This window comes from Chaetodon trifascialis, chromosome 10, assembly GCF_039877785.1.
Source record: "Chaetodon trifascialis isolate fChaTrf1 chromosome 10, fChaTrf1.hap1, whole genome shotgun sequence".
NCBI classification, from domain to species: Eukaryota; Metazoa; Chordata; class Actinopteri; order Chaetodontiformes; family Chaetodontidae; genus Chaetodon; species Chaetodon trifascialis.
This window is the reverse complement of record NC_092065.1, coordinates 1,639,592-1,665,688: the sequence shown is the minus strand read 5'-3', so window position 1 is coordinate 1,665,688 and position 26,097 is coordinate 1,639,592. Positions and strand designations below refer to the sequence as shown.

At 44.3% G+C, this 26,097-nt stretch overlaps 1 protein-coding gene across 1 annotated transcript in view; it reads left to right on the top strand.

Annotated features, from left to right (window-relative positions):
* met (MET proto-oncogene, receptor tyrosine kinase) overlaps positions 1 to 20,557 on the top strand; it is a 64,079-nt gene extending 43,522 nt beyond the window's left edge. The window contains exons 10-20 of the mRNA XM_070972827.1: positions 463 to 672; positions 3,211 to 3,360; positions 6,555 to 6,708; positions 7,501 to 7,635; positions 11,057 to 11,317; positions 13,442 to 13,522; positions 14,771 to 14,952; positions 15,081 to 15,190; positions 15,445 to 15,610; positions 15,709 to 15,845; positions 17,513 to 20,557. Coding sequence (XP_070828928.1) covers positions 463 to 672; positions 3,211 to 3,360; positions 6,555 to 6,708; positions 7,501 to 7,635; positions 11,057 to 11,317; positions 13,442 to 13,522; positions 14,771 to 14,952; positions 15,081 to 15,190; positions 15,445 to 15,610; positions 15,709 to 15,845; positions 17,513 to 17,801 — 1,875 coding nt within the window. The 3' untranslated portion in view covers positions 17,802 to 20,557. The remainder of the gene's footprint in view (positions 1 to 462; positions 673 to 3,210; positions 3,361 to 6,554; positions 6,709 to 7,500; positions 7,636 to 11,056; positions 11,318 to 13,441; positions 13,523 to 14,770; positions 14,953 to 15,080; positions 15,191 to 15,444; positions 15,611 to 15,708; positions 15,846 to 17,512) is intronic.
* Positions 20,558 to 26,097: the final 5,540 nt, after the last annotated feature.

Genomic DNA, 26,097 nt, shown 5'->3' with positions numbered 1-26,097 from the left:
TGTCCCAGTTAGATACCCATGCTCTTCTCAGACAAGATGAAACTCTGCCACACCTCAATAAAAAAGGGCTTAGGGTGTTTCCTGAGCTCTCAGCCTCTCACTGGGCGGTCTTAATGAGCACAAAAGCTGGGAGGCCTTTGTGGGCTGAATCCAACATGGGATGAAGGTGTGTTGTGCCTGCAGGCCACGCATGGAAACCCAGCAGCGGCTGAAAACAAGCGGTGTCTCGTAAAATGTGTTGAGCATGAACAAAGCTGACGAACTGAGGATTAATGAGAGTGTGCTGGTTTGATTACACTTTAAAGGATCAAAATTATTTCTAAAAATGCATGGTACACACCTGAACCAAACCCCAGCCTCCAGCACTTGAGCTTCGCTCCAAACGTGTATTTATCTGCAGGCTGGTTATGCAGTTTTTCTAACCGATACGTTTTGTCCATCTGTGTCGCCTCTCTCCTGCAGAGCTGTGTCTATGGTGAGAACCGGACCTCCATCCAGTGCACCACCCCCTCTCTGGCCAAACTGGCTCTGCAGCCGCCCGTGGTCACCAAGGTGGCGTTTATCCTGGACGGCTATTCCACGGATCAGTGGGACCTGATCTACGTGGAAGACCCCCTCTTCCAGGACCCCAAACTCACCTCAAAGGACAACAAGAGCATTGTGGAGCTCAAGGTCAGAGAACAGTTTACATCCTCAGCTCCTTCGTAAGGCCAAAAAAGACTTAGCTCTAGTTCTAACAACAGAGGTCAGAGGTGAGAGATGTGAGCCGCTCCCCTGAGAACTCCAGCAGGGCAGACACCTGCAGAAACAGGTGCAGAAACTCAAGACACCTGCAGAACCTCTAATAGCCCAGTTTAAGGTTGTTAAGCCAGGAAATTAATATTTATGCGTTCTTATGAGGTTCTTCACAGAACAGCAAGAGTCAAAGAGTCAAATCAGAAACCAGAATACAGGAAATGCTGACCCCTGCACCACTCTGCTAACAAACAACCAGCGCTGCCACAGGTCTGCACAGTTCATGCTGCTGGTCGCCTCCCAGTCCACACATTCACACGTACAGCCCTCCATGGTCCAGGTCAAGTTGGGAAGGAAACAATACTGAAAGAAAAACAGGAAGTGGAGTCTGTTTCCCATCGTTTACACCCCCCATCCCAGCGTCTCCACCGCTATACCTCTCGATGTATTCTCTCTGTTGGCTTGCATTGTTCTGGCTGCCGAGGTCAAAGCTCTTGACATATTAATGCCGCTTTTCAAACAAGCCACCACATTCCCCAGAGCCCGTTTTAGGAACACAATGAAATACATATTTCTCCTCTTTTCTTTCTGTCATTTTTTTGTTGACTGCAGCTCGACGGTTTGTGGCAGCTGTGCTGAAACTCTCGCAGGGGATCCTGGCTGCATTTTTTTCCTTCTTCTCGCTCTTTTCCCAGACGTGACCTTGGCCCCGATGCTAAATCCCCCCCCCCCATCCCTCCCTTCAGCCCAGACAAACCCCCAGTTTGTACCCGGGGGGGTGGTACCAGTCATTGCACCGAAACAGGCCACATTTAATGCCATCTGATAACCCTGCCCTGCAGTTGCCTCCAGTAAGGGGCAAATGCTGGGCTCATTTAGTGCCATCTGATAACTCTCACTCCAAACTGGCATATGAAGGAATATTAAGCTGTGACTGACAGCTTCGCACCAGTACGGCAGCACATGAGGGAACTGGGCCGTTGAGTTTGGAACACAGCCAGGCTCTTATCGCTGCGGATAACATCACGGGAGACTGAGAAACATCTCACTTTCAATTATCGTCCTAAGAGTTTATTTGGAGTGAGCGGTTTTACTGAGACTGTTTTTAAATCATTTGAGTAACTCTAAAAACTACTGTCGCGCCTGCAGCTGGAAAACACACTGAATACCGATTGTGTTGGACAATCTTGTTACAAAATGTTGTTCTTGTGTGTGTCCTAATTGCAAGCAAGCGGGTGAATTAGTGGTTTGTGTTGCTTTGGGGACTGCTGTGTGTGTGTGTGTGTGTGTGTGTGTGTGTGTGTGTGTGTGTGTGTGTGTGTGTGTGTGTGTGTGTGTGTGTGTGTGTGTGTGTGTGTGTGTGTGTGTGTGTGTGTGTTAATACTTCTTTTTCTTTAATTGAACTGGCAACCATTGTTAACTACAACGCTGTGCGATGAAAGATACCAAAAGCTATCATGCTGGAAAACTGAATGAAACATTTAGTGTGAGGGAGTGAACGTGAGAGCAACAGTATGTGTGGAATCCTGTGTGTGTGTGTGTGTGTGTGTGTGTGTGTGTGTGTGTGTGTTGTGTGTGTGTGTGTGTGTGAGAGAGAGAGAGAGATGGAGTCAGCGGAACAAAAGTGAAGGAGAAGAGGAAACAAGCGAGCAAGAGCAAGTCCCGCAGAGGAGAAGAAGATAATGAGGCTGTGTTGTACTTTCACAGCTTCCCGTCAAACAGCGCACACTCACATGGACGGTTGCTGTGTGTGCTTCTAGTCAGATCAGGGTGTTCGCTGTCATCCCACCAGAGGTCACACGAACAGAATAAGCCACTCTGTCTTGCTCATATCAGTAGCAGCAAGCAGCTCGGCCTCTGTCCTTTCATTTGCCATGAATCACGACAAGCTCCGCCAAGAACAGAAACCTGCACATAATTTGCTTCACTAGGGATGCTCTTCCAGCACGGCTGAAGCCTTCAGTTTACAAATTCCAGCATGTCCTAAACAAGCCACAGCTTCAGAGCGTAAAACTTTTGTCAGCCAGCGTACATCTCACTCACTGGCCTTTTAAAAGTCCCATAAACATTTGAAAGCTGTGAAGGTTGAGGACTCCAGTATGGACTGAAAGGACACACTTATGTGGCCTTGGATTGAGGGCAGAGTCAGCTCCCAGGGGGACCTTTGCCCCCCCCCCCCCCCCCCCCCCCCCCCATCTCCAAAGAGCCCCCACACTCTGCATCGTAACAAAGTAACAAAGCACCTTGTGATGGATTTGGGCTCAGATTTCTCTTCTGTCAATCAGCTTCTGCTCATTTGATTAAATGCAAATCTTTTCAGGAATGTGCTCCAAGCATCTGTATGATGAGGACCTTAATCTTTAAATAGGGTCCATCACATAACAGGGGCTCAAGGCCAATAACACAGAGAAGTTGACATGTCTCTCCCATTTCTCTCTCCTGTCTCTCTCTTCCTCACCCTTCCCTCCACCGCAGGGCGACCGGATGGACAGGGAGGCGATGAAGTGTCAGGTTCTGACCGTTTCCAACCATAGCTGTGAGAGTCTGACTGTGACTGGAAACACTCTGGAGTGCACCGTTCCCACCGAGCTACAGGCCACGCCCTCCAAAGAGCTGCAGGTGGAGGTGAGACACGCCTTTTCAGTTTGCATATAGGACCGAAAACTCCTGTTTCGTTCCTCAGCAGCACTTTGTGGCCTTACAGGCTCCTTATTTACTACATTTTCTTTTATTTTTCTCTTCACACACACACACACACACACACACACACACACACACACACACACACACACACACACACACACACACACACACAATATATTCTCACAGACTGCAAGCCAATATATGAAGATTCACACGCAGGTGCGCACACCTCCAGTCAGTCAACAAGACTTTCTTTAATTAAGACAGCCTTTTGTTTATAGAAACACCCAGCTCACCACAAATACACATCCACACCCAACCACACACACACCCACACACACACACACACACACACACACACACACACACACTCATACTCATCCTCTTCACTCCACTCAATAGAGGTCTTGTTCCGGCTTCCCTGCATGCTGACAGCAGAAAAAAGCTTCAGTGTTTGAAGTGGTGTGTGTGTGTGTGTGTGTGTGTGCGTGCGTGTGTGCGTGCGTGCGCGTGTGTGTGTCAGGGTGTGTTTGATGCCCAGATTAAATTAATTTGCATGTTAGTGACTCATCTTTATGTAAATTAGATTAGATTATTATATTAAATTAGGGTAGTCTGTTTCAAGTTGGCGCGTTTCAAACACTGAATAGGCTTAATTTCTTTAAACCAGCACCCAGATCTGCCTCATCCTGTCTGGAAAATTCCTGAAAACAAAGGGAACGAGAGGAAATCTCTCACCCTCTTTAATTCAGAGAGTCTTTTTATGGTAGATTTCTGTAGTTATGGCGCTGCATTTATCTGCTGTGAACCCTTCCTCTGTGAGCACAAATATTCCTGAGCGCTCACACTGATCATGTCTGACCGAGAGGCTAAACTGATGTTCTCCATCCAACATCAGATACCTCACAGCAGAGACCCGTAAAGCCACTTATAATATATTCATATGAAAATCCCCCTTTGTTTGTATTATCAGGCTCATGGAAGGAATTTTAGCAATAAAAGGCATCATCATATCACAGCACCTGCTGCAGGAAGAGGCTGACTCATCACACAGCAACAGCATCACACTCAGTGATGATAGATGGGCAAAGTATGTGCAAGACGTTAAGTTTTTTTAACAGATGTGAGTATTTTTTAGAGTATTTCCTTGAATTAATAACGTCTTATTGCATCAGGTTTTATTCCATTAGCCTCCTGTTTTTCATTCAATTAGTTGCAGGCTGACAGCAATAAAACACAAAGTGCAGACTTCACTGTGTGAGTTTCCTGAAGGCAGTAACAGGATCATTCTGCCATCGGCCTCACTGAGCTCTTCATTCTGCGCTCTGGGATCTTCACGGGAAACACCACATTCCTCCAGCGTTCCAGATCATTTACAGGAGACTCCAGTCACTCTCCTGTCCTAATGCAGCCCCTTATAAAACAGCTCTGGGAGAATTTATTGCACAGTGTGTTGAGTGAAAGGGCTCAGCATCCAGCTGTCTTGTCACTTGAATATAAGTCAAGCATCCAGTGAGTCGTGAGAAGGAGGGGCACAGTATGGAAATGTTGGAGGAAACCACCTCATTCAGCCCTTTAAGCAGGATAGATTTTGTTAGATTGGACTCCTGTGACTCAAAAGAAGATATCAATGATCATAAAACATCCAGATATTATTAAAAATAAAGATATTTATTAACTTAACACACCCTGAGAGTCTCTCCAGCAGTTTAACTTCTCACCTTGCTGCAGTGATGTACAGGTGTGCTCCAGGGCCCTGTGACATCACTGTTGGGTGTGGTCACAGGTGCAACAAAAACTCTCAACCAGAGAGGGCATTGAGAGCCTGCGTATGAGCCTGGTGTTAAAGGTCTCATTATAACCTTTATTTTCATCAGTAAATACACATAAACTCACTTTATGTGACGGCGTTATCGCCTGTGGTGCCGCCGAGAAATTCCAGTTCCGGAGAAAAAAACACCAGAGTGTTGCCTTTCTCCCTCAGGTCCATTTCTTTGTTTGCTGTATTTCACCTCTTTCTGTGGATAACTGGCCAAAATGTACATAACTTATATTTCCAGCAGCTTAAGTTTGACAGCATGAAATGTTTCAGTGATCCAGAATGTCAACAGTGAATATCAGGCTGTGGTATCAGAAAAAGAGCGAGGCCTTCAAGAGAAACATTTTGCAGAGAGAAATCCATCATAGACGAGGTAGAAAGACCCATTTCTATACCCAGAATAGACCACAATGCATTGCAAAAGCAAGACTAGTTATGTTATGAGGGGGTTGAGGGTGATTTTGAATGGAGGTTGTGAAAAGGCTTTCTTGGACATGTTGACTCACAGTGCCTTGAACATCACACATTAAATCTCATCTTGAACCAAAATGTGGTTCATATTTGGCGTTCTGGGAGATCCTCAAGAAATTTTGTACCGTCATTTGCAAGAAACAGTCTCCAAACATCCTTGGAGGTTGCTCAAGGTTCGATAAGAGCAGTGTCTAACCTTTATGATACCAACTAATATTAGAAGCTGAGCTGGAGACGTCCTCGTGTCGTTCTTAAAGATAGTATCTGCCGCCTCCTGATGAAACAGCGGCGAGCTCCAGACCAGAGGCTTATCAGCCTCATCGCTGTTGACTTGTGAACTGGCCTTCAGAGGAAAGCCTTTATCTCAGGGGATGGTCAGCCAATATCCCTCAGCTCCCCCATCCTGCACATACACACATTCATATATCCCCTTCCTGCAGACATGCCCAGATACACTCTAATGCGCAAACACAAACACACGCACAGCATCTGCAGAAGCAGACAGCAGTAGAAACCTCATTTCCACTAAACCTAATAATGGCAAAAGTAATATCACTGATGGCTGTGGCAACAAGCCATGTGTGTGCATGTGTGTGTGTTATTGCATACCATATGTATGAATGCCAGTTGCATGCCTTTTAAATGCTTGCTTGGACACCATATATGCCATGTGTAGCATGTTGTGGGTGTCATGTAGGCGGTGGGAGTCAATGTTTATCAAGCAGTTGCCTTCATGCAGTGCAGCTGAGTGACACACTTTTCTGAATCTTTACAGCCAGCTGACCTCTGACCTCCCTATGGATGGAGCAGGGTTAAATAGTAATGACTGGTGTTAAGATTCACTTCCTTCACTCTGTGACACCTCAAACCTCTCCACCTCTTGCAGTGGCGCCAGGCGGACTCCATCAGGCACCTGGGCAAGGTGACGCTGGCTCAGGAGCAGGACTACACGGGCCTCATCGTGGGCTGCGTGTGCGTCAGCCTGCTGCTGGTGCTGCTGGGAACGCTGCTCATGTGGAGGAAGAACAAACACATCGATGGTAAGAGCAGCAATGTCAGGGAGCAGGAGGGTCAAAGATCACAGCTTCTGACATCCTAAACTCAGCTTTAATCTTAGACAATGACAGACTGGCGTTGATTTCTCTCTCCTCTGTTAATGAGACTGTTAAGAAGAAGATTTATAAATATATTTAATTTATCTGGATCACAAAAAGAGAAAGAAAAGAAAAGTCATGAAGTTAGTGACATGTAAGTTTTGTATATAGAGACATTACACCTACCTGTATAATATACATATTATGTGCATGTATATGCATGTAGTGTAATCCCATATATCAGTGACAAGTCAGTCAGAGTTTCAAGTAGTTTATATTTTGAAATAGAATAAAAGTGAATGACCTTAGCCCAGGTGTGTGTGTGTGTGTGTGTGTGTGTTTGTGTGTGTGTGTGTTTGTGTTTGTGTGTGTGTGTGTTTCTGTGCGTGCGTGCGTGCGTGCGTGCGCGCGCGCGTGCGTGCGTGTGTGTGTGCGTGTGTGTGCGTGTTCATATATTTGCGTACTCGCTCCTGGAGTTCAGTATCTTTTCTAACCTGTGTGCATGTGTGTCTGCTGGGTTTGTTTTGCCTGGTGGGTTCACAGGAAGTCTGTGCGTGGGGCGCACTGGTGAACCGCTTTGCCTTCCTTAGTAATTCTCTCATCTCTCCCCCTCCCCTCCCCTTTATCTTTCATCTCATTCATCATCTTCATCACCCTCACTTCCTCTCTGTCTCATCTATGCGCTTCTTATCCCCTGATGTCTCTGTCATTCCTTCTTCACCCCCCCCCCCCTTCTAGATCTGTCTGAGGTGTGGTATGATGGCCGGGGTCACATCCAGCATCTGGACAGGCTGGCTAACGCGAGGAGCGTCAGCCCCACTAACGAAATGGTCTCCCACGAGTCAGTCGACTATAGAACAACCCTGCTGGAGGGTACGTCAACCAGATAAGCCCCTCCCCGCCCCCACCTGACATCTTCCTCCCCACATCCCACCTCCCTCCCTCCCTCCCATCTACCTGCTTCCCTCCCTGTGGGGCTGAACGCTGTGCTGGCGGTGCATGCCTTACATGTTCTGAACTAACACCTGCAGGAAATGTACGTTTTTAAAAGATCCTCAATGATTTTGGTGTTTTTCAAATCAGATGATCAAAATCATCCATGTGCCCAGTGTCAACCATCATAACCCTTTCGTTTCTGCTCCATGGCTCCTCTAGAATTTCGCTTAAAATTTATGTTAGAAAAGGAAATTCCTGACTTATAGACTTTTCACGGTGCACCCAGGTAAAGAAGTATTTACCTAAATTACACTTGAAGAATACACAAAGTGCACTTTGTGCTGTTTTTGTCACCTTCAAGTGTACTTCAGTGTACTCAAGTAGTCCTTGATTAGTACTTGAGTGTACATACATATTACATATTATACATATTACACAAGTACACTGTATTACTATACACTAATTTAGTACACTTTTTAAAAGTACACTTTAGTGCAATTTATAATACACTTACAATAAAGTACACTTTTTAAGTAGTTTGAAATACCACTTTAAGTACTGCAGAATTAGTGTATTCATTTTAATACATTTAAGTTGAACTTTATAACATTTATTTAGAAATGAAACTTTTTAAAAGTACACGTCAAACATACTTTAAATGAAGTACAAAAAAGTGAAAGTGTACTTGTAGTGACTTTTCTATACTTCAGTTACACTGAACAAAAATATAAACACAACACTTCTGTTTTTGCTCCCATTTTTCATGAGCTGAACTCAAAGATCTAAAACATTTTCTATGTACACAAAAGACCATTCTCTCTCAAATATTGTTGACAAATCTGTCGAAATCTGTGCTGGTGAGCACTTCTCCTTTGCGAGATAATCCATCCCACCTCACATTTGTGGCATATCAAGATGGTGATTAGAAAGCATGGTTACTGCACAGGTGTGCCTTAGGCTGGCCACAGTAAAAGGCCACTGAAAATGTTCAGTTTTATCACACAGCACAATGCCACAGATGTTGCAAGTTTTGAGGGAGCGTGCAATTGGCATGCTGACTACAGGAATGTCCACCAGAGCTGTTACCTGTGAATTAAATGTTCATTTCTCTACCATAAGCTGTCTCCAAAGGCGTTTCAGACAATTTGGCAATACATCCAACCAGCCTCACAACCGCAGACCACGTGTAACCACACCAGCCCTGGGCCTCCACATCCAGCATGTCCACCTCCAAGAACGTCTGAGACCAGCCACCCAGACAGCTGCTGCAACAATCGTTTTGCATAACCAAAGAATTTCTGCACAAACTGTCAGAAACCGTCTCAGGGAGGCTCCTCTGCATGCTTGTCGTCCTCTTCGGGGTCTCGACCTGACTGCAGTTTGTCGTCATAACCGACTTGACTGGGCAAATGCTCACATTCAATGGCGTCTGGCACATTGGAGAGGTGTTCTCTTCACGGATGAATCCTGATTTTCACTGTACAGCGCAGATGGCAGACAGCGTGTGTGGCGTCGTGATGGTGAGCGGTTTGCTGATGTCAGCGTTGTGGATTGAGTGGCCCATGGTGGCAGTGGGGTTATGGTATGGGCAGGCTTATGTTATGGACAGCGAACACAGGTGCATTTTATTGATTAGGGTTAGGGTTAGGGCATTTTGAATGCACAGAGATACCGTGACGAGATCCTGAGGCCCATTGTTGTGCCATTCATCCACGACCATCACCTCATGTTGCAGCATGATAATGCACGGCCCCATGTTGCAAGGATCTGTACACAATTCCTGGAAGCTGAAAACATCCCAGTTCTTGCATGGCTAGCATACTCACCGCACATGTCACCCATTGAGCATGTTTGGGATGCTCTGGATCAGCGTATACGACAGCGTGTTCCAGTTCCTGCCAATATCCAGCAACTTCACACAGCCATTGAAGAGGAGTGGACCAACATTCCACAGGCCACAATCAATAACCTGATCAACTCTATGCGAAGGAGATGTGTTGCACTGCTTGAGGTAAATGGTGGTCACACCAGATACTGACTGATTTTCTGACACCCCCCCCCCCCCCCCAGACCCCCCCAATAAAGCAAAACTGCACATTTCAGAGTGGCCTTTTACTGTGGCCAGCCTAAGGCACACCTGTGCAATAACCATGCTGTCTAATCAGCATCTTGATATGCCACAACTGTGAGGTGGATGGATTATCTCGGCAAAGGAGAAGTGCTCACTAACAAAGATTTAGACAGATTTGTCAACAATATTTGAGAGAGAATGGTCTTTTGTGTACATAGAAAATGTTTTAGATCTTTGAGTTCAGCTCATGAAAAATGGGAGCAAAAAGAAAAGCATTGCGTTTCTATTTTTGTTCAGTGTATGTTTTTAATACACTAAAGTATACCACTTCATCAAGAGCACAGTTATAGGGCTTTAAGACAGAAACAGGGTACTAAAAGGCTAAAAAGCAGCAGAATAAATGATCATTTTTGTGTGTTTATCACCGTGAGAGAACTCTTACATATCAAATTCTGTGGTTTGTTAAATTATTAGAAAAATAGTAACAAGTGGAACTTTACAGAAATGATCCAAAGCAACCAAATAAATAACGGCTGTGTTTTGCACAACGTGGCCTGTTGGCTCAAGCTCTCAGACTCTGAATAGCTTTACCTCCCCTCAATGGATTTGTCTGCTGCAGAATGAGTTTGTCTCACTTCACCTTCTGTGGAAAATTCAAAGGAAAAGCATTCCTGTTGTTCAGTTATCATGTTGTATTAATGTCATCAAGTGTCATCACGGCCTAAAATCTGCAGGTGAGACATGGATGATTTTGGCATTGACCAGTCAAACTTTGATGGAATCTTTGGAGACACCTGTGGTTTTGGTTTCTAAGCTTGGATCCTGAGGGCCTGAGAGGGGCTCCATGTATTATGATCCTGAGTGTGATGGGCAAAGCAATTTTCCTGCTGCTAAAAAGTGACTTAAAAGGCTTAAAATCTGAGAAGGTAGACTTACTAATGAGCTAATGCTTGTCCTCAGGGAGAGTTAAGCAGGTTCAGTGGCTGCAAATGCACATACAGTCCATATCTGACTTCACCTGTTACGACTAAGTCCTCTCTGTCTGCTGTTCTGAATGAAATTTAGAACTGATATTTTTGCTTGCATTTATTTTCCTTCCACTTGCAGCATCTGCGGAGAAATCAGAAACTTTGTTTTTCCAGCTCAGCTCGCCTCCATCACCATCTCAAGTTGCTCTCTGCCTTTGTAGCCGTCCCTTTCTGATCATGCAACACACCATGACCTCTGGGGGCTGCCGCAGATACAGTGGCTGACCTTTGACCCCCTCCATCTTGTTTGCTTCTGCAGATCAGGGCACCGACAGGCCGGAGACATGCCGGGCTGCTCCTCCCATCTACGGGGGCAACGGGGAGCTGCTGTCTCCCAGACTGGGGGCACTGGGAGGTGGGATTGGTCTGGGAATGGAGGGCGAGCTGGTGTCACCCCTGCTGATGGCCCCGGTCCACATCGACCCATCCTGCCTCCACCCGGATCTGCTGACTGAGGTGCAGCATGTGGTCATCGCCAGGGAGCAGCTGCTGCTCCACCTCAACCAGGTCATCGGCAGAGGTCAGTCCCACATGTCCTTTCTTTACTGTCACAATCCATCATTTCATCTCTCCTCTGGTCATCTAGCGTTGTTTTTTGTAGATCACATGTTGCTCAAACTGTTCAGTTCTGTGTTTTTCATCATATTTTCTGTTGATGAAGTCAATTATTTTATTGTAGATGTTTATTGTAGATGGTACTGGTCTTCCTCTGCGTGCTCTAAACAAGGGGAAATGTAAAATGCATCTTTTCCTCTGCATTTTCGTGCAAAAAAGGATTTTTTTCCAGGAAGGAGCTAATGTGCAAAATAAAAAAAACAAAGACACTTTTATGTAGTTGAAAATGTTATGTATAAAGATCCACTCAATACAAACTGCTATGTCAAAGCTTTTAAAGCACAGAACACAAGTACCAGCAACGCCGCAGCCTACTCATGCATGGGGGGGTGCAGTGCTTCTGATGCTCTGTTATCACTGCAGAATGCATTAAAGAGCCTCATGAGGGTGATCGTGGCTTTTTATAGCAGCTACAAATGGATGTGCATAATCCTAAATAACAATGAAAAATAAAAGAGAGATAATTCATTAAAGCATGAAAATGTGTCTGACCAATCAGTGTCAACCTAAGAACTATTACTGCATATAGGCACCATCAGCGTGTTCATGCACTACGTTTGCAGCTACAGCTGATTGGCTAACACACTCCACATGCAAAAAGAGAAACACAAAAAATGTTAAATGGTGAATGCAAAAAGCACTGCAGCTAATGGTTAAACACCTAATGAATAGATCTGGAAATCACTGATTTGATTACATGTATTTTCATTTGACCCTCGGCTTTACATCCAGTACATTTAACATCCAGAATGTTTAAAAAAAAATTGTTTGTGACTTCTGACCTGCTAAAAAAGAGGAATAATAAGAAAAACTGTGTTTCTTTGCAAACAGTTCATGGTGGGATTATAACTGATGCAAAGTGAAACTATTATCCAGCCATCTTAGATTAAATTTGGGATTTATGTAAAGCTATACAAAAGCCTAAGTCGCCCTCAAAGAGCTTAATTGCCTGCTTTATCAAACCGCAAACTTGACATGGAGTCGCAAAATCACCCCATATTGTGCCGTTTAAGTAGGCGGGTCAGTCCCACAGATCAAATTTAACATCAGGAGAAGAAAGACCCCAAACCCATGTCACAGAAAACAGCCCTCTGCCCCCTCAGCTGAATTATCCCCTGAAGAAAAGAGCCTGGATTTCGAGGCAGGAGTTTAAAAGTGGCATAGGATGATTTGTTCACAGCTAGTATTCCCAGGGTCCATTGTTGGGAGCCGTAATCCAACACCCTCGACCATCTGCGGGGACGTGATAGGAGATTGCCGCGCTCATTTTATTCCTGCACCCCTCCAGGTCTGGGCCAAGCCATCGTGTCTTAAAAGATATAATTCAATAAAATGCACAATAACTCAAGGGGGTTTGGCATAGCCTATTAGCTTGTGGGGGTATTGATGAATAAAGCTTCAGACTAGGTTACTTGAGGGGGCAGATTTACTGTGAGAGTGACGGTAACTTAAGCTAATCAGAATTAGCTGTTAAAGGTGTGAAAACACACATTGACATGTTTTCAAAACCAGCCAGCTGTTTTCTGTGGAACAATAAAGCCACACACACTGAATGAAATCACCTTGATCCCTCTGTTCCAGACTTTAATTTGTATGTGTCAGCAGTGGACGGAGATATTTCCATTTGATTTGTGGAATTGCTGCGATCATGGAGCCAACTGGCAGCTGGCACGTTCTTAATCGCAGGGCTTTATCGAGAAGAAGGCTTCAACAAGCCAAGATATTAATGAACGATGCTGAATGCACAAAGTCTGAAAATGGCCTGCAATGTCTTCCTGCAAGTTGAGTTGGTAATTTAAATGGAGCCTTATCGCTGTTTCCTTGTCATGGTGGAATTCAGCCGGCACGGGCCTGGCTGCCGTCATTCACCTGCTGCACGGCTGCACCTGAGAGCGGCACATCTCACGTGTCGCTGTCTTAAGTGGACCTCTTTCAGGGAGGCTTAGCTTGTGTGGGTTAAAGACATGTTATTTGGAAGGACTTCACAGGTCTGAGCGGGAGCTTTTCATTCACCGTGTTGTTCCTGCAGGTCACTTTGGCTGTGTTTTCCACGGAACTCTGCTGGAGCCAGACGGCCAGAAGCAGCACTGTGCCATCAAGTCCCTGAACCGTAAGTGCAAACCCCCGTACAAGTTTTCATCTTAGCTCATCCAAGAACGGTTTGCTAAGCATGAAAGCTGCCTCTCATGTATATATTTTTGCACACATTCATTCAAACCATTTTCCGCATTCAGCTGCAGCTTCAGCAGCTTTTCTGAAGAGGTTTTAGGGTGAAGTGTCCGGCTGAAGTGATTTTTTTTTACGTAGCATCGAGCTACTGCTGAAAAGCTCCAGAAACATCCAATTACACATTTTTAACTTAACCAGCTAATCTGATATCAGATAAATAGGTTTTAAATCACGCCTTGCTTTTCATATTCCACCTCAGAGTGCACACACACACACACACACACACACACACACACATCCAATCATAATTATTCTGTCCTACATCTTCTTATGTTGCATACTTATTGCATGATATCACACTGCTCCAATAGCATTAAGGACCGCATCTCATCAGAGCCCAGAATCCCTTTTTGGCTGAGATGATGGTGATGAACGAGCATCTGATGGTGAGGACGGCATTTGGGTCCCCCCTAATTATGTAACCTGTCACTTGGACCAGAGAGATTGATGCTGGAGTAATATGGAGGAAAGCTCAGAGGAGTCACCAGAAGCCACCGACCACAGAGGGGTGGGATGAGCTCGGCCTGCTGGGGCTCGGTCCTCTGGGATTTGAAGCCTTTATTATGTTTAGTGATTTCTCAGGGCACCGTGTCATTGTTTTTATGCTCTTTTGTTATATTTGAGACCTTGAATTGACGTCCTAATATAGCTATTACTAAGACAAGGAGCTGAAAGCAGAGGAACCGAAGACACATACTGACGAAGACCAGAATGATTAGTGGATGATGGAGAAAGAAATATCCATCCTCCACACAACAGTAACGTCATTTTCTTCTTTAAACCAAATGTTGTCTCTCTCCGTCTGTGGGGTCTAACCTCAGTTAAAGACCAGTCAGCTGGTTCCTCCAGATTTAAAGAGCCTCCGTCTTTAACCAGATTACAGCAGAGCCACTGGGGCCAAAGTGCGGGACATCAGAGGCAGGGACGCAATTGGCAAATGGGAGTTCGGCTTAGGTCAGGTCTGGGTGAGGACAGTCTGGCTCACAGGAAGGAAGATGTTGCTGCAAGCCTGCCATTGGCTGAAAAAAAACCACATTGCCCTGGTGCCCTTCACTTGCCCTTCATAGCAAGTGAAGGGCACCAGAATCTGTTTCTTCATCATCACTTTTTTTTTTCTTTTTCTGTAAAGGCATCACAGATCTGGAAGAGGTGTCCCAGTTCCTGAAGGAAGGGATCATCATGAAGGACTTCAGCCACCCGAATGTTCTCTCTCTGCTGGGAATCTGCCTGCCACCAGAGGGCTCTCCACTGGTGGTTCTGCCCTACATGAAGCACGGCGACCTGCGCAACTTCATCCGCAATGAGGGACATGTACGAGCCCACACTAACTGTGTGCATGCATCCCGTTATTTATTCACGGCAATACATATTGATGCATCCATGTTTTCAAATCAAGTCAGCGTTTCGGTCTCACAATCCTCTGATCCTGTTTCCTGCAGAACCCAACTGTGAAGGACCTGATGGGCTTCGGACTGCAGGTGGCCAGAGGGATGGAGTATCTAGCCAGCAAGAAGTTTGTCCATCGGGACCTAGCCGCCAGAAACTGCATGTGAGTTCACGTTTATTCATTAAGTGTCAGAGTAAAGTAGGATTAAATACAGCTGAAGGGGAACAGGAAAAGTCTACAAAGAAAGAAAGAATACAAGAGAATATGACAGAATTCACAGCAGCAGTCAAGTAGAAACAAGTTAAAGAGCAAGATGAAGGTGAGAAAATTAGATTTTCACTGTTGAGGTGAAAAGAAAATGAAAGAGAGCAGAACAGTCCAATAGAAAGTCATTTCCTCTCCCTTTGTGGTGGCAGGCTGGATGAGAGCTACACGGTGAAGGTGGCAGACTTCGGCCTGGCCAGAGACGTTTACGACAAAGAGTATTACAGCGTCCACAACAAGAGTGGAGTCAAGCTGCCCGTCAAATGGATGGCCCTGGAGAGTCTGCAGACACACAAGTTCACCACCAAGTCGGACGTGGTGAGGAAACTGATATTTTAACACCTCTTCCCTCAATTCTTTCACCACTTCATTAGTGTTTGCTATAAGGAGTTAATTCTCTTATTTTGTTTCTGTAGTGGTCATTTGGCGTGCTGCTGTGGGAACTGATGACCCGTGGAGCCCCACCGTATTCTGACGTGAACTCTTTCGACATCACTGTGTTCCTCCTGCAGGGGAGGAGGCTGCTGCAGCCCGAGTTCTGCCCTGACGCCCTGTAAGCTCACACACGCACGCATACATATATATACTTTTCATTCACCTACTTGAGCAAAGTGCCATGGCTCAGTTAGTGTGAGTGATATACTGTGAAGCTGCACTTAAATATGTCTCAAGGAGAGCCTGAAATCTGGAGAGAGCAGCAGGGGGAGAAGAGTGCAGGTGAGAGAGCTGCATAAGTCATAAATAAAACCCACTCAGGTTTAGACCATCCATCATCAGCCTCAGCGTGAGTCTGAAACACATTCACGGCTCCTCAGTCTCTTCAGTCGAGCATTGCACCTCATCACAGCTGCGGGTCAAATAAAAGTCACTTTTCTTGCTTTACCACAAAACACAAAGCGGGTTTTAAATGGAAATCCAAAGCTAGTGTTGTATTTCTTTTTATTTGTCTCTTTTTGTTGCTAGGCACTTGTTGCTGCTGCTCCTAAAGAGCACCCATCATAAAGACCCGTGCTGGCAGGGCTGAGGCTGTCAACAGAGTTTTTTTAGTTTTCCTTGGACGTGTTCACATCAGGGTTTGCCAGGCAAATCTGCTGACATGTTGTGGTGAAAGCAGTTTAACTGTTTCAGGTGAATTTGGTGTTAGCTTTGCACTGAACTTTAGTCACAATCTTCAGAAAAATGCAGGTAAACTCCTGCCGCTTCCTGACAAGCCTCAAAGCAATCTTTGTTCTTTGAGCAATGAGTGATATAGAGAAGCAAAATATACAGTTCTGTATATAAAAATGTCACATCACACATAACGCTGCAGTATCTGAGTTGTCCTTAAACTCTGACCCACTGGTTTGGTGGAACGGATGCTAAGCATGATCTCATCCCGTGCATCACAAGGTACGCTGCACATCTATGGTGTGTGTACAATTACAGGGGAGTTGGAGTGTTCAGGTGAGGGAGGCAGAGGCCCGACGTTTCCGAGCTGTAAGTTAAACAGAGACATCAGGAGGTGATGCTCGTCTGCAAACATTCCCACAATTCTTCCCTCCCAGTTGCTCGCTGGCTGCTTTGGTGATAGCGGCCGCTGGCAGATAGCTTGAATGTGTGGTAATAGGGCCATTTTTCTTAATTTCCAACAATGGTAGGGTGGCTCTGCCAAGTTAGGAACAGGAAAATAATAGTGGCAATATCAGAGATGTCAGCTGCTGAGAGGGTAAAAACATTTTGCTACACAGTGATAAAAATGATGGATTGTTGGTGTGAAAGTCAAAGTTATCTTTGAGACACACTGTAATAATTAGCAGACGTGAGAGTTTATCATTTCAGATGAAAAACACCAGTGAAAACCTGCAGGACTAATGAGTGACGAGATGTACTATTAATATCACATCACAGCATTTTAGAATGAAGCTCTTCTGATAACGTTGAAAACATAAAGTTTAAAGGTTCTAATATTAATAATTATTAAAACTTTATTGATATAGCACCTTTCATGCAGAGATTGGACCAATAGTGTGTTATTTCCAAAGTGTCTCATTAAAGTAAGATCATCAGTACAGCCGTTACTTGTTTACCAGGTCTAATTATTGGAAGATTAAAGGTAATAGCTTTAGCCTCAACACCACCTTCATAAAGCTAATAGCTTTAGCCACACTCTGACCGTTGCTTGCTCCTTTGGTGTGTCCTCCCTGAGCTCCATCTGACTCCTCTGTCCTCCTCTTCCTCCAGCTACACAGTGATGATCGAGTGCTGGCATCCAAAGCCGGAGCGGCGGCCCTCCTTCTCCGAGCTGGTGTCTCGCATCTCTACCATCTTCTCCAGCTTCAGCGGGGAGCACTATGTTCTCCTCAACACCACCTATGTCAACATCGACAAGATGAGCCCTTATCCCTCCCTCCTCGCCTCCTCCTCCACCCCTTCCTCATCCTCGTCTTCCTCGTCTGACCCCTCCACCTCCACATCCCTGCCCACTCAGTCCCCCCTCTTCTGCCACGTGGAGCGAGACTGCTGCACCTGAGAGGGGACGATGGAGGAATGAAAGGCAGGCGGGAAAAGACTCAGAAATGAGAAAGAGGAAGGAAGAAAGCAGCGAGGTGATGAAGAACTACTGTATATACTCGCCAAACACTGGACACTGTATGCTGAGGAAAAAAACACAACGTACTTAGATCATCCACCTTTGACTTTCTCAAGCATCCCTGAATGACGGGGTCCACCACGAGCTACATGGCTGACCTCATCGACCTCGGCCGACCTTTCAGACCTCTCATCGACCCTGAGGAGCAGGGCAGCCTTCCTGCATCCTCTACGAGACAATTAGGCCCAGGAGCTCCTCCTCGAAGACTCCCAGCAGACAGAGCCACTGTCACAGAAGCACAATGCTATTCGTCAAACACCCACAAAGTCTCACCGACCGCTGCACCCACGCAGCCAGAGGCTCGATTTTCTCTCTCTACTCTCGGCAGCATGTGCTTTGATACGCAGATGTGGCTCGGACCCTTTTCGCTGTCTGTAATGTGAATGTTTGACAAATGGCCGTGTATTGTGTCGTGTAGAAAATGTCACACCTCCGCACACCGCAAATAAGACTGCATGCCACCCTCGCATGGCGCCCTGCGCCTGTACGCAGCCCGGGTTTGATCGATTGTGGTGCCTCTGGTAAGTAAGCCAAGGTTCTCCTGGTAACAGGGGAAGGACAGTGTAGGTGGGACGTGGAAAAAAAACCCTGCTACCTGTGTGCAGTTCACTGGATGCTTTATTTGTGTAATTATCCTCGGACGATTAGCTTTTGATGTGTATCCTCACCGTGACTCACCGGTGTGAAAGCCCCAGATATTTAGTGATAAGTGAAAAGGGTTAGAAGCGCCCTTTATTCCCTTTTTGTTTTTTTGTTTTTTTTTTAACTGAATCGTCCCTTCATGTCAAAACAGTACAACTCTAACATGCACACACTTGACAGTTCTAAAGTTTTCTTGGAAAGAAGAAGGAGAACAAATGAGAAACATAGCCTGAGGTTTTCTGTCGGCTGGTGAACTCTTCAAGTCGCTTGCTGTATGTCAGCTCTGTGTCTGTTCTGCGTAACTTCTATTTTATTGAAGCAGAACATGCTGTAGCCAATAAAAGACACCTTGACAAAGGACCTGAAGGTTTGCAGCCTGGAGGCTTTTAACTCACATTTGGTTCATTTGAGCAGAGACCTGAAAGTTGCTCTGCAACATTTTATTAATGAAATAACCTTTGGTCCAATCTTTGAACCCTTCAGCTAACGTCTGATGACAGTTTAGCCTCTGGAGGCAGTGGCCAGTGTTTCAGGGCTTCGAGTACAGCGCCATCCACAAGTCGGTCTTTGTTCACACACCGATGAGCAATTTGAAACATGAGAATGGAAGAAAATGGTTAATCTCTATAAACAGTTACCTCCCTATGAATGCAGATGCATTTTTTCAAAAGCAAAATCTTCATCAGATGATAGCCGGTGGACTCTGGGATTGACTTTTCTTTGGCTTTCCCTGCATGCAACCAAGCCCGCTCAAAAGTGTCTGATCCCAAAATCTGGTCCCTTGCATACAGATTCCTATGCAGATTTCTGTTTTTCGAGATGAACAAAGCTTGTTGTTCCCTGTGCTCATCTGCTTTCAGTTCAGCAGGCTGTTATTATGTGAGTATCAGTGACAGCTGTGTGTCACTGCGTCTTTATGACAACTGTGCGTCAAGTCATCATGAAGAAATGTTCAAAAGCATGCTGTGCACTTCTGGTCAGTTTTTCCAGGCTTTCATTCATTTCTGTAAAAGTATGAAAATCAGATTGTTGAAACCTGCTTGACTTGTGTGCTCAACATTAAGTTTCTGTAAAGTCTTGTCAGTGATATGTTCTTGTCAAAGTACAGATACTTCTTCTTTAAGTGTACTACATTACATCTATTGTAAAGTATTGTATTGTAGAGATTTGCCCGTTGACGATCACATCAGCAGCTGGTGATTGCATGGACGAATGAGGCCCCTGAGGACTTGTTTTTGGTGGCGGTGGGGCAAAATGCAGCCATAACAATCCTCATCAGTTTGATGTAGTTATCCAATGCTGCTTTCCCAAGTAAGAGTTTTCCATATATGACTGACATCTGCTTCCTTCAGTGTGTTTTCTGTATCTTATATACTTTGATGGATTACACAACATAAGCAAGTTTCAAGAGTGATTTTCAGAATAAATAGAACCTAAAAAGCATAAATAAAGTAAACAAATGTGTTGTTAATGGGCTGAACTTTTCAACCCACTGAGGTGGTCAGTGCCCCTTTTATCTTTGCTTTGTGTTGTTTTTAATCTGAATGGCTGCTGATGTGACTGGGCCATTGACGGACAGGTATGAATGTTGGCTATGACAAGAGAATTGCTGTACTATATTTTTGTATTGATGATGAGCCTCAAACAGTGAACAAAGCCGCCAAATCGATCCTCTGTTTTCAAGACGAACCGCTGCCGTTGTGTAAATAGACGGGATTTGTGTGGGTTTGCAGCCTGCGGAGCTGCACGGTGATTGGACGCTCATTCGGCCTCTGATCTTTCCCACTGGATCCTCATGCAAACACCTCACATCCCACACGATACTCAAAGACTGCTGTCACTGATCATGTGACCGCTTTGTCTGTACTTAACACTGTCTGTTCTGTGTGTTGATATCTGTATGATTTGCTGTCCATAAAGAAATCCTGAAGGTACATGTTCCGATGTAATGTCAAATCAACTTTGTCAGTGTAATAAAGCTATACTCAAAAGTCTGTCACGTGCTTTGTTTTACAAGACAAACAGCTGTAGCTGCTGTGTTAATCCTCTGCATTGAACAAACCTGCCCCAGAGGCAGGCGTAAAGCACGGCTGTGTGGACCTGCTATTACAAGTTCCCATTGTTTGAGTCGCTGCCTGCTCTCAGTTTATTCTTGCATCATACTTTCAGTGTTGTGTTGTGCAGCAGCCACAGATGCATCTGTGTCGCAGTGACAGTGAGGCCAGATGCTGTGGATGCAATGACACGCTGATGTTTGGGAAACCTCTAAAATGCTTTTAAACCTTCAGCCTCTGAAAGGTTTAAAGGCTAGAAAAACCCTCATCATTTAGACAAAGATGATGATTATGTGTCTTTCGCTGGTTCAACACACTCACACACGCTCACACAACACTTTGAGTCCTTGCCTTTTGTGTCGGCCTTTGTAAACAGAAATTCAACCTTTTTTTGTTCCCACTGGTTGGCGGTGACTTCTGACCCTTCACCTCCAGCTCCCCTCTCCTGTTTTGAAGACTGTGAGTGCTCTGGTCTAGACCCACCCCCACCCTGTCCAACTGAGCCATGAACGTGGCTTTCAGGACAGCTTGTCCTTTGCAGTTGCTTGGTGACCTGGCAGTTTTAAAGTCACAATATTCAGTGTGTGGTCTCACCTACTTGTCTATAAAGACATGAGAGAAGTCAGGCAGCATTATGTTTGTTAAAAATGTTCCTTAAACATGCTCGTGTACAACAGCAAACACACCTCGTCAATGAAAGTGTACACAGGTTTCAAAATCACAACTTCTCAGACGTAAAACTGTCTATTCTACATACACAAATTGTACAAGTATGTTGATTTTTTTTTTTTTTTGAACTTTTAGAATTAAAAGTTTTTCATTAGAACTGAGCTCAGATTAACCGCATTGTGAGGTTTCCATCAAAAATGGTCTCCAAACCTATCGTCCTCTGTCATTGGACTTTTTCTATTGCTTTTCTAACCTCCTCCCAAAAAGATTTTATCTTACTGTGTGTATGAATTGCATAAATCTTGGATATTGCATGTATATTGACTTAAGTTAAATGGACTGAGACATGTTCATGTCATCCATTTATACTATATGCAAGGAACAATCTCAGTCTCACTCAGAGTATTAACTGCTTGTGTGTGGCCTCAGTTTAGAGTAAGATTTTTATAAATTTCTCTGAACTCTGAAGGTTTTCAGTGACCCTCCTGAACTGTTCTGAAAAAGACATTTTAAAGATGCTGCATGTAGCATGTTAGCATCAATAAATCACTCCAACGTAAAGAGGAAAATTTAAAAGCTCAAACTTACCACCCATTCTCAAACTGTGTGCCAAAACGCTGTGTGGTTCCTTTGTAGCACGACGGCTAACTGTTTTAGGTATAAATCTGAATTCTATTGTTCTGGAAAAATGTAGATAAAGGTGGCAAAGGTGAGGTAGGAACAGAAATATAACGCTGAAGAGGAAGCAACACATGCTTCATTTGGGTTGAGCCTAAAGATCTTTGATGTGTTAGTTAGAGTTAAAGTTAAATATCATCAGAGCCAGGGGCTTTAAAAAATGTGGGAATATCTGAGAGGGTTGAGATGATTTTCTTTAATCCAGAGAAACACTTTCTGAAGGCCTGCAGCAATGCACAGGGCGTCGCCCACCGTGTCTCTCTTCACACGGTGAGTCAAACTGTCTGCTGGAGAAATGTCTGTATTCTGCAGAAACAAAGGCAGGGAGCAAGGTGGCCACAGGCCAAAAACAGCAGCGAATCACCTCATGTTTTGATTTTTTCAGTCGAATTTGTTTCGCCATCAACAGGCTGACAACATCTGCTGACATGTTTGGACATGAAGCCTATATCAGAGCATGCAGGACAGCAAATCAACTCTCGTCTGAAAGGACACATCATGTATTTACCAATCAGCGGAAAGCAACAGCTCCTGTGTACCTGAGAGAAGATCCTCCACATAAACTGTGCATTTATAGTTTCAGAGCATTTGTTGTTAGTTGTCTTTGACCTTTGAATGAGTTATTTTCTGACCTGAGGGTCCTGTTAGTGAGAGAACAGATGTACTGTCTATAAGGAGGCTGAGGTGGAATTTTCCAGCCTATCAGGACAACACGGACTATCAGGCACAGTTATCTTCCACTTCGCTGAAGCATCTTTGTCCGAAGGCTTAAATTATTCCAGTAAAATCCATGTTAAGCCCCAGCTAACACGAGCATGAGGCATGTCTGTCTTTGCGTCTCACTCCAAGCATCCATCTCGCCTGCCACACCAGACTTGTCTTGTCTTTCATCCCCACCTTTCATCCCCCTTTGAGTCCTTCACTCAGCTGCCTCCACTGCCACCAGTCTCCTCTGATTAGGCCTTTAAGATTGTGTTTTGACACATTAAAGCCATACACATGCACGTGAAAGCTCTGAAATGTACACAGCTGACATTTTTCATTACCTAACGAAGTCGCTTTTAGTTACTTTAGTAACTTAAATTGTGTTTCGGCTTAAAAACAAAGCTGCAAAAAGGCGATGCAGTTCAAGACTTATGTGTTTTAAAAACACAGAAGACTATATGAAAAATTAAATGAAGAACATTGTAATTTCAAAAATAAATGCATGAAGTTAATGTAATCTGTGTATTCATTACATGGTAACACAAACACATAAACAGTCTGGAGTCAGTCTCTCCACTCCCTGTTCCTAATCCCCTCTAAAGTCAACACCAGCAGCCTTTAATGCCTCCATCCTCCTCTGCCTGTGCTGGTGTGTGTCTCTGTGTGTTTGCACGCCTCTTGTTGTAAGTGATAGATACTGAAAACATGACCACACGCGTATTCAAAGAGAGGACAGGTGCGGCTCTTGATGGGATCTCAGCGAAAAGTTAAACGTTACGGTTTTTCTATGGGGGTCATCAGGTGATTCAGCAGCATTGGTATGCATGTCAGAGGGACTGCTAACCCGAACACACACCTCCTGGACTCACATTACACACATGCATGTCAGCACACACTCACATCTGCATGTATGGAAGTATGTATTAGCACATGATAAAGAGCCTGAAAACGAGCTTTCTGAGTGGCAAACACTGACACCCTGCAGGTTTGAAAGGTGGCTGTTAAACATTTCCTCGTCGATGGAGAACAGCAGCTTGAATTTAGTCTCACAGTGGAAAAAAGGATCAAGACTCCCATTAAGAAACTGTTTGAACAGCAACCAAATCAGAACTTGTTATCACAACATAGCAGCAACAATGTGCCACCTTATACTTCTGCTTCACATTTCAGAGGAAAATATAAGATTTTATTTCACTGCTTTTATTTGACAGATGTGATGAGAAGTCACTCTGGATATTCCAGGAAAGGAAAGATGGAGATCATGTGATAGAAGCACTCTCAAAATCAGAGGCTGAAATAACCTCACTGTATTCTGTCGCTCCAAAATCATCCCACATTTGCTATAATGGAACTCAAAAGCATCTTTTGTTGGACCCTTCCTGGCAAATAAATGCCAAGATCATTTAAACTCCACATCTCCAGTTTGTAACAAAGGCTTTCTGTCATGAATGAGTTGTCTCCAAGCCCAAATTAAGATGCCAACAGGTTTTTTTTTTTTTTTTTTAATTTGGAAAGCTTCCTCCAGAGCCACGGATGATATCATGCAGCTGTTTTCACAGGCTGATTAGAGCTCCTCCTGATGAGTAAACTGAACTCAACATGTGACATTGGTGGAGTTCCCCTTTAATTAGTGCCCAGTTGAAATATGCTTCACCTCAACCTTCATTATCATTAATAACAGTCCATTGTCACAGTGTGGCTTACTTTATATATTCTAAGTACAGATGATTATATTTCTTTACTTTTATCTATTTGTATAGTTTCACAACTTCCTACACACCTGGTTCCAAAAATTTTGAGACCCAATCATGGCACTATCACCTGTTACTAATCAGCCTGTTTACCTGTGGAATGTTCCAAACAGGTGTTTTTGGAGCATTCCACGTCTTTGCCAGTCTTTAGTTGCTCTTGTCCCAAATTGTATGAAACATGTTGTTGCATCAGATTCAGAATATGCAGATATTTACAAAAATCAATGAAGCTGATGAGCTCAAATATTAAATATATTGTCTCTGTGCTGTTTTCAGGAGTGAAACATTCCCACGATTAGATATTTCTTCTGCAAATCTTTCAAGCCTGCAGGAGGTGAGTGTATGATACTTGAAAGACTTTGAGAGTGTCATTGTAACATACAGGCACACACACACAAGCATGCACACACAACCTTATCATCTGATAAAGCAACTAAAGCCAGTCAGCACCACTCTGACCTGCTGAGTCAACTCTCATTAAACTGTTAATTAGATTTGGCCCATGAGAAACCAGGGAGGTAGATGGTACCAAGTGGTAAAGTATACCCCCTAAACACACACATGCGAGCGCGCGCACACACACACACACACACACACACACACACACACACACACACACACACACAGATAAACTGGCTGGCTTCATTAAGGATTCTCATCAGATTTGCTTTAGTTTGCACTGAATCTATCAAACTGAAACTTGAAGATGGCAGAGGGACTTGTTTTTTTTGTTTTGTTTTGGTTTTTTTTTAGGTTGTTGGCACCCCCTATTGATGCTGCATTGTTTCTGCACCTACATGCATGCTCCACCTAGCATATGGGCACTGGCACTGGACAAAATAATGCGAACACCACATGAAAGAGAAGCAATTTAACTTTGAGGTGCTGCTGCTGCACTGCAGCTGCAACAGTGAGTCACGGATCGGCTGCCAGCTAGCAGCAATGATCAGTTATAGACAATTACAATTAGTACTTGACTATATATATATATATATGTGAGTTTATATAACAAGAAAGGGCAAATTACAGGGAAAAGAGGCAAAAGTCACTGTTCACAAGCGAGGAAACTCTTTGTTCCTCTTTTCTTGTAGATATCCATTTCAGGAGCACCTGCTTTGTGATTCTGCTGTCAGATCTAAGAACTGTAGCTCTTTCTCTACTGTGTTTTAAAGTAAGTGACTGACTGGATGGTGCAGGGTCCAACAAGACTCCTTGATGCATCAAAATGTCACAATCTGACGGTTCTACTCCTTTGCTCTACTCAATTAATCACATGAACTGCAAAATAATTAAATGTAAAAGAGAAACATTCTTTAAATCAGGGCAGAATAAGCCACATAAAGTGATTCAAAAAAAAAAAAAAAAAAAAAAACAAGTAGCAAGTAGCTGCAAATCAAAGCTCACTGACAGGGATACAACAGACTGCTAACTAGATTGTTTCTAAATACCACAGAAGCCTCAGTAATCATGACAGGATTGGATCAGCACCTCTGAATCATAAAAACCCCATAAAAGCTTAACATCATGAACACAGAGCTTGAATTTATGGCAGGGCTGCCATTTGGAAACCACTTCTATCCAAGTACAACACACAGAGATGTGTAACCTGGTGTAAAGAGCATGAAAACTGGGGCCTTGAGCAATGGAGGAACGTCTTATGATTCATCCTTCAGCCTC